This window comes from Candoia aspera, chromosome 9 (assembly GCF_035149785.1).
Source record: "Candoia aspera isolate rCanAsp1 chromosome 9, rCanAsp1.hap2, whole genome shotgun sequence".
NCBI classification, from domain to species: domain Eukaryota; kingdom Metazoa; phylum Chordata; class Lepidosauria; order Squamata; family Boidae; genus Candoia; species Candoia aspera.
Genome location: NC_086161.1, coordinates 496,295 through 504,537, shown reverse-complemented (window position 1 = coordinate 504,537; position 8,243 = coordinate 496,295). Strand labels below are relative to the sequence as shown.

General features: G+C 53.3%; 1 protein-coding gene across 1 annotated transcript; it reads right to left on the bottom strand.

Annotated features, from left to right (window-relative positions):
- Nucleotides 1–1,324: 1,324 nt before the first annotated feature.
- Nucleotides 1,325–6,622, bottom strand: CXCR5 (C-X-C motif chemokine receptor 5). Its single transcript, XM_063311179.1, has 2 exons — nt 6,375–6,622; nt 1,325–3,553 (listed from the first exon to the last, which is right to left on the bottom strand). Exons 1-2 carry the CDS (start codon nt 6,414–6,416, stop codon nt 2,369–2,371), a joined length of 1,227 nt encoding a protein of 408 aa, XP_063167249.1. The 5' UTR covers nt 6,417–6,622; the 3' UTR covers nt 1,325–2,368.
- Between the last annotated feature and the right edge of the window lie 1,621 nt (nt 6,623–8,243).

Here is an 8,243-nt window from a genome sequence, read left to right as displayed (position 1 = left end):
ACCTGTTTTATAGGTGCCTTTTTATTAAAAAAAAAAAATCAAAGTTTTCTGCCAGGAGCCTTCTGTGGTGTCTTTATCTCTACAAGTACAGGGACTGGCCACTGGACAACTGGGTTGAAGCCCCACAACCCCCAAGATTTGAGAGGTGCCTCCCACCATGGCTGTTAGGGCACCTCTTTCCCAAAGCCTGCCTTAGGCACTTTGTCCTCTCCTTCCCAAATCTTTTAAGTAGTTCTACAGTCAGATGTTTTGTTGTAACGGTGGGGTTGGTTTTATATGTAAATGTTTTTTGCTTTTAAAAAGTTCAACATGGCAGAAGCTTCTCGGGGGGGGGGCAGGGAGAAGATGCTCTGGCACTCACTTTTGGGGGCGCTGCTCCTGACTGCCGTTGGTCCTGAAAAGCGAGCAGGTGCGCCTGGTGCCCTAAAATCACGTCCTTGTCCTAACCCCAGGTGAGGGTGGGAGGGAGGGCTGTGCCAGCTGGGGGCTGAGCAACACGCCTGCCCTGGGTCCCTGCTGTGCCTTCTGGGGCTTCCTCCTGCCAGAAGAGGGTGGGGAATGTGATTCATGGCAGGGAAGAGGCCTTCTGCTCTGCCTATGGGGGGGCTTTGGAAGGGCCCCTGGTGGGGGAAGCTGTGCAGCACCGATGCTAGGATCCCCTGCTGCCCTTCTGGGGGGTCACACAGGGCAGAAGGGGCCTCTCCCCACCCTGCAACATAGGTGTATGGGGGGCTGTCCAGCCATAATCTAAAGCCAGAAGAATCCTGGTCCCAAAGCAGCCGTTCCTGCCCTGTGGTGCGCATGGTGAGCACCGTGGGGGTGTGGAGGGGAGGGAAGGAAGGCCTGGAGGCTGGTCAGGGAGAGAGCCAGACCGCCTGATGGGCAGGACAGAGGGGCCTCTGCAGGCTGCTGGTCCAGAACCATAACAGGCCAGGGGCTGCGCTGCCCTTGGTTAGTAGAGGACGGGCAGGTGGACCTGAGCTCTCCTTGGCATCTGAACTGCCCCTTCTCTGGCATAGGTTGGATGGAGGTGTCCATCTCACCAAGGGACTGGATGGGCCTTGTGCTGGGTAGAGCTGGGGGGGATTCCAACCTGCCATCCGGGCACAGACTCTGTGGCTGCTTGGGAGCTCATAGCCATCGTGGACCTGACCCAAGTTATCTCTGGCCTGACCCACACTGGAGGCCACACGTTAGGCCTAGTTTTGATCTCAGGATAGTGATGTCATCTGGAGTTGGGGGATGTTACCCTTGCCATGGACTGCCCCCTCCCCTGCTGTGCTGCTTCCTGAGCCACCTTTCTTGGGTCAATGGCAGGAGAAGGGAAAACTCACAATGTATTTATTTCACACAAGGGAAAGCACAAGAAAGGCTCACAATCTATTTCATGCATTCTCCACAGAAATATTTGCAGCAGAAATACAATATTGCTGAGGATTATTGTTACGCACAAGCTCCTTTGGTTCCTTCCCCATCTTGCCTGGGATATTTAGAGGTCTATGAGAGGTGCTGTGATCACTAGCAAAGCTAAACCTGTGGAATCGGTCCTTGATCATACAGTTCTGGCCAGAGCATTCGGAGAGACCACAGTTGCAAAGCAAAATGGGTTTCGGCTGAAAGATGGCAATTGCGGGTTTGGCTGCCCACTGGTTGATGAACTCAGCGAGACAGAGACCGTAGGATGTTTGATTTCCTGCTGGGGGTGGAGGAGATTCTCATCTGCAACTGCTAGTCCAACACAGCTGAGATAGGAACACTGCTAGTTGAAAGGCCAGCCCAGAACACATCCTGCGTGGAACAGACTAAAGCAAAAAGCAGCCAGCCATGGCCTTTGCTGGGGTTTGGACCTTGGGATTTCCTGCTCAAATCCAAGATGCATCAGATGACAAGTAGCTCAGATCTGGGTTGATCGGTGCCATGGTGCTGCCACGCCGAGGCATCAACACTGACCATGCAAAGGGTCTCCTGGGCTAGGTCCTGTCCCTGGGGGCATTCCTTTAGAGGCCGTAAGAGCTGCCATGTTTCTCTCGACTCCCCTTCTGCTTGCTTAAAGGAGGCTTTGCTGAAGGTTTGGAAAGTCCAAACTGGGCCCTGGAGCTGGGTCTCACCTCTCCATTTCCAGTTGCAATGGGGGGTGGGGGGTGGGGGAGACTGGGGATCCAAATATTCATCATACGCTGGAGGGAGGCAGAGAGGATACAGCCCTGCCCTCAGGTCAAATTTGACCTGCGTGTGACCACCGTGTGCTGAACCACGAAGATAGCAGGAATCTTTTTGGAACAGGAGGAAGTCAGCACAAACCATTCACAGGCTTCCAAGGAAACGGCATCTAACCGATCAAAGACAATTTGCAGAATGTATATTGGGCTTAGCCCCTATTTTGGGCCCAAGTCAGGCCCAATGCTGCTTCTTGAGACTCCCGGCCAGGTGGATCCTGGTGAGAAGTCAACTGATCTGGCAAGCTGGAAGATATGGCATTTCCCGAGTGTGAGGAGGCTGCATGCCGAACGATGGATACGTTGGTCTCTGTGCTGCTCTCAATTCTGCAGGTGCCCAGAATCTCCTGCAGGGCACTCTGACTCAGACAACCCAAATCATGCAGGATTCGACAAAAGTCATGGCGGAACCTGATGCCCACAAAGGCATAGAGGATGGGATTCAGACAGCAGTGGCTGTAGGCGAGCATCTCAGTCATGGTGATGGCACTGCTAAGCCCTTCTTCTGCTGCACATGACTTGCCTGTGACCTCCAGTTTGGAGAGCGTGTCCCAGAAGAAAACAACGTTGTAAGGGGTCCAGCAGAGCAGGAAGACACTGGTGACCGCAATGGCTACCTTGACCGCTTTCTGCCGCTGCAGCCGCTGGGACTGGCAAAGGAGCCTCACAATGGCAGCATAACAATAGCACATGACTCCCACAGGCAGGAAGAAGCCCACCAGGTGGTAGAGGAAGCGCTTGGCCAGCCAAGAGTTGATGCCGTGCACGCCATACTCCCTGAAGTGGCAGACACTGAGGTTGTTGCTTTGGGTCCAGATCTCCGTGAAGAACAGGTCAGGCATGGCCAGCAGGAAGGAGGCAAGCCAGACCCCCAGGCACACCAGGTGGACAGAGAGGCTGCGCGGCTTCTGGAAGGTCTGCAGGGCGCACACCACGGCCAGGTAGCGGTCGATGCTGATGCAGCTCAGCAGTAGGCTGCTGCTGTAGAAGTTCATCCGGTTGGCGGCACTCAGAAGCTTGCAGAGGAAGATGCCAAAGACCCAGCCAGCCAAGCTTTCCACTACGCCAAAGGGGAAGGTGAGCAGCAGGAGGAGGTTGGCCAGGGCGAAGTGCAGGAGGAAGAGCTCGGTGGAAGTGCGGGAACGCCTGTAGCGCCACAGGATGACGATCACCAGGAGGTTGCCCAGGCCACCCAGCAGGAAGATCAGCAGGTGGATGAAGGGCGCCAGGACGTTCTGGAAGTGGTGCATGGGGCTGCCCTCTGCCTCCACACACAGATAATCATCATAGGAGTAGTTCCCCTCACCCTCGGTTAGGGTTAGGTTGTAATCGTAGGTCTGGGGAAGAGAGAGGCAGAGAGGTGGCTTATGGACAGGCAGTCTTCACCATGCTGGCCCTTGCAGGGAGGGGCTGCTATCCAGACCGCATTTTTTCCCCTATCCGTGCCTCCTCCTCCTCCTAAGGGGGGGCATCATTCCACAGGCATGGAACACGCTGTCCCCACCATACAAACAGGGACTACAATCTGGGGGTCCCCATATTGTTTCTAGGGGCAGCTTTTACTTCTGTCCCTGGAGATACTTAAAAACAGCTACTTGGTGTCTGAAGCAGACAATTAACGAGTTTGCCTCCCCCTTTTAAAATATCTCCGTTGTTTCACACCCATTCCAGTGTTGCCCATCTCAGCAGTCTTTGTGCTGACCTAACAGAGCAGGAGGGGGACATCTGGGCTATCTAGTTGGGGCCATCGAAGATGAGTCACCACAAGCAGGCACTGCCACCAAGCCCCTTGGCTCAGCCCTGGAGCCTGTGGCGAACAACAAACGGGGGCAATGGGCATCAGCCCCCAATCTCAGCTGACTTCATGAGCAAACGGATTTAGGCTTTGCTCCTTGAGAAGTACAGCCAGCCTGCCAATAAACCAGCAGAGCAGGGAGATTCTTCCTACAGTGGAGAGGAGAAGGTGATACCAGATACTTTTTCTTCTGGAGAGGAAAGAATTCTGCCCAACTGATTCTAGTGCACTCTAAAATATTTTGGATTTTCTCCTCTCTTTTTGTGGGGAAGGGCACTTTCACAACCCAATTAACTTTTGCTTAACTTTTCTGGTCCACTGCACAAGCCCTACATCTTTCAAACCCTAACCCTTCCCAGGTCTTGGAGGGGCTTTTTTATAGTGTGCAAAGCTGCTGTTTCAAAAGGTGAAGAGGAAGCAGATGTTGACGTGTGTGCGCTTGTGTGTGGTTCATTGCCCTTAAAGAAGAAAAAGTTGTGTGGTTTCAGCAGCTTAATTAACTTTGCATTTAAAAATGGAGTTGCAAGCCCATAAGCCAATTGCAATCTTATAACTGGATCCTACACGTTTACTCAAAAGCAAGCCCTGCTGTATGCAGTGGGATCCCTCTCCTCTTAAGGGAGGGGGAGATGAACATGAGATGGAAACACTAGTGAGGGAGAAAGCAGGTATCCACAGAACATTTCCCCTGTACCGGGAGGGGGGGGGCATTTATCCCTTTTGCTCCTCACACCCTGAAAGCCCCTGCAGCTGTTTCACCCTTTCCCTCCTTTGGGAGTTGTGGGGGAAGGCACACAGCAATGCAAATATGTTGATTACAAGTTAATCACAAAATCGTTGGAATCCTCTATAAAATCCCAGATAAACCAAACTGAACTCAATTTTCAAGGTAGTTTCAATTAACAGGAGGTTTATCTCCAAATATTCTGTTTGCAAAGATCAATCCTAAGGTGCTTTTGACCACTTCTGGTGGCCATGATAATTCCTTGGCCTGGTTTATGTATCACAGTAAGTCAGTTTTTAAACCACAGTTTGTTGGATAAGCCACAATGCCTAAGTTCACATAAGTGCAAAGAACAAAAAAACCCAACACTCCTTATTAGTTATTGTGACTTCACAAACCAGAATATGGATAGCCCTTGGTGGCTGAACCCCCTGCCTCTCCAAGGCCCAAAGTGTTGGCTGAGTTATGCACCCAGAAAGGGCACGTATAAATCTCATGCTGCCTAGGGTTGATAGGGAAGCCATTGGATAGTTCCTTACCACCTCCGCCTCTTTCTCTGCCAAGGAGGCTGGATGGGCATTGGCCCTGAGAAATAAGCGGGGCTGCTCTTCTCCAAAGGCCACCCAAGAAAGATGCCGGCCCCTCCGAGGCTTGTGCCTGGCCAGCTGGGCCCCAGCAGGGCAAGGGAGCCCACGTAGGCCCCAGCTGAAAGGGGAGAGGGAGGGAAAAAGAGAAGTCCGTTCTTCTCTTTTCTCTCCTAGGGGACCGATGGGTTCTGGTGACGGCCCTCAGCGGAAACCTCACCAAAGCGTGAAATACCAGCCTGACTGCCCCCTGCAGATGGCTCCTTCCGGCTCTGCCAGAGCCCACCATCCCGCTGCAGAGCTGCGCCTGGAGCCCTTTGCTCCCTTGACTTCCTCCCCTTCATTAAGGGGTCCTCCTCAGGTGCTCCCAACACTTCCCTGCCCCTCCTACACTCAAGGGAGGGGCACAGCCAGTTAAAAAAAAGGGGGGGTATCAAGCAGCCATTTCCATCTGCAAGGACCCTCCTGAGTTTTTTTGCCCCAGGGCTGCCTTGGCACTTGCACCCACCCTTCCAGAGATGCACATTCGGGCTTTGAGCACTTGGCAGCAAGGTGCTTCCAGATGATGCCGAACCTTGTGAGAGGCGGCCATTGAACCCCTCCCCCCAGGCACAAAGTCTCCGAGGAGCCGAGAGTGCCCTGCGACAGAGGAACCACTGCTGGGCCCTCTGGCTGCTACTTTGGTTCCAGCCGGGTTGTCTCCTGCCCAAATCACAAACCATCAGCAGCTTTTCCTAACTAAACTAAAGCAAAGTCTCGGGTCTCCTGAGGTCGGCCTGGTGCTCCGGCTGCACAGTTCATGGTGGAGCCACGATTTCCCTCCCAGTGGAATTTATCAGCCAAAGCATGGAGCGCCTCCATTCCTTTTCAGTGACAAGAAATTAGTGCTACCAGTAAGCCTCCAGAGGGATCCCCCACCCTTCAGGCCAAGAGAAGTCCAAAGCAGCACCTGCAGCTGCACTGGCTCCTGCCAAGCTGAGCACCTGTTGGGCCATATTGCCCTCTGCCCTGCTCGTGGAGCCCAGACCTTCGTCCAAGTTACTGCCACCACTCACCCAGTTCATGATGCTCTCCAGGGAGACCCGAAACTCGTGCATGATTTGGGAAGCAATGCCGCAGGGTGCTCACTGCGTTCTCAACAGAGAAGTGGTCCAGTGAGGAAGGACCAATGATGAACAGGAGCTCCCTGATTTGCAAGCCAAATTAAGTTCTGAGATTCTTATTACATACAAACCACTTTTCAAGAAGTTCCCATGTTTTCTCCCGTTTTGAGTACAAGGTGCCCCAAGTCAATCTCACACGTGCATACAGAGCAGATGTGGATATTCAGGTCTTGTTTCTTAGAGAAGTAACATTACTAAATGTTTAATTAAGAGTAAGAGATTAACTTTTATGTACTTTTATATGTGTTGGAGAAGGTCAGAAGCCACCTGTCATGTTTTTCTGTCTAGTCCTGCAGTTTTAGTTTTTCTTGTTTCTTTTTTAGACTTGTATTCTATCTGTCCTATATTCTATATTTTGTGGTTTAATTATATCTTGAAAATTAATAAAGCTTTAATTAGAAAAAAGACATTCAGGTCTCCTTTCCACCGTTATGTATCCCTCGTGTTTATATCAAAAATTGAACACCTAACTGGCTCCACTTCCAGGACAGGGATTTTGTTCTGGCTTTGTTCATGTTACACCTATGAACTTAAAAAAAAATAAATGGGAGCAATGTTCCTAGGAAATCTAGAGTCCCTGGATTGGAATTTTATTTCTAAGGGGGAAACAGTTTAGCAAGCCCTTGGTGCTGGTGTCCTTTTTCCCAACTTCACACTGTAACTGTGCTGTAGTGAAAAAGATTCACACCACTCATTTTTGATGCTTTAACATAAAAGTACTGGAATTAACAAACCAAATTGTCACTAAAAGGTTCTGCTGCTTCGAGAGCTTCTGGCTTGGTCAGACCACGCTATCCCCTGCTCAGTTTTTCTCCCAGGACAGAGGTGGTGCCCAGCTCCCCCCCTTGAGCCCAGAGGTCCCTGCTGCAGCTGCTCCCCTTCATCTGCCCCCATCTCCCACTCAAACCCATGTGCTTCCTTTGGGACCCCCCAAGCAGGACTCACTTTTGCATCCCCCTGGTGCCAGAGGGGCCACAAAAGTGGAGAGGGGAGCTTTGCCATGTCCAACTGGTGTTCAGTGACTGAGAGAGGGGCTTCTTTGGCTCGGCCTGCACTGGAAAGAAAGGCTTGACCAAAAGGTCCAGCCTCAGAAGGATCAAGAGGCTTGGCACTCGCAAAGGCCCTTGCAAAAGAGGCTGGCAGAAGATGAGGCGGGCTGGGCACTCCCAGCCATGACCAAGATGGTCAGAAAGCATTTGCTGACAGCATCCCGGGCAGCAGAAGCAGCTGAGCAGCCCCAGTAAAGGAAGGCCCCCCAAAAGTCCTCCCTGTGGAGGTGACTCCCTCCCCGCTGTTGAGGACAGCCCGAACCCCCCGCCCGTCTTCCCGAATCGCGCCTTCCCCGGGGAGGCGCCGGCAGGGCCGCAACTGGGGTCTGTATCACCCGGGACAAATAAGGATTCCACGCCCATTTTGGCACCCCCCGCTTGCCCCCCACTAGTTGTGGCCCTGAGCGCCGGCCCCACCTGCCCCCCCCAGGCCAGCGGAGAAACGCAGCGCCCCGCAGAGGGGGCCGGGCGGTCCGCACTCCCCTCGCGCGGAGAGACGCGGCTACTCCCCGAGCCCGCCCCGGTTCTCAGAGGAGGCAGGCGGCGCCCGCCCAGAAAGCCGGCTGCCGAGGGGGCCTTGGGCCGCCAGGGGAGCGCTCCGGAAGGACCCCGTTCCGCGGGGACGGAGAAGGCCGGATCGAAGAGCCGTTTCCAAAAGTAGCAGCGCAGCCAGGCCGGCCCGGATCGGGCTCCCCCGCGGGCAGCTCGCGTA

Coding starts and splice junctions, on each gene's coding strand:
- CXCR5 (XM_063311179.1), bottom strand. CDS start 6,416: ATGCACGAGTTTCGGGTCTCCCTGGAGAGCATCATGAACTGG. Junction 3,554..6,374: donor TGGAGAGCATCATGAACTGG/GTGAGTGGTGGC, acceptor TCTCTTCCCCAG/ACCTACGATTACAACCTAAC.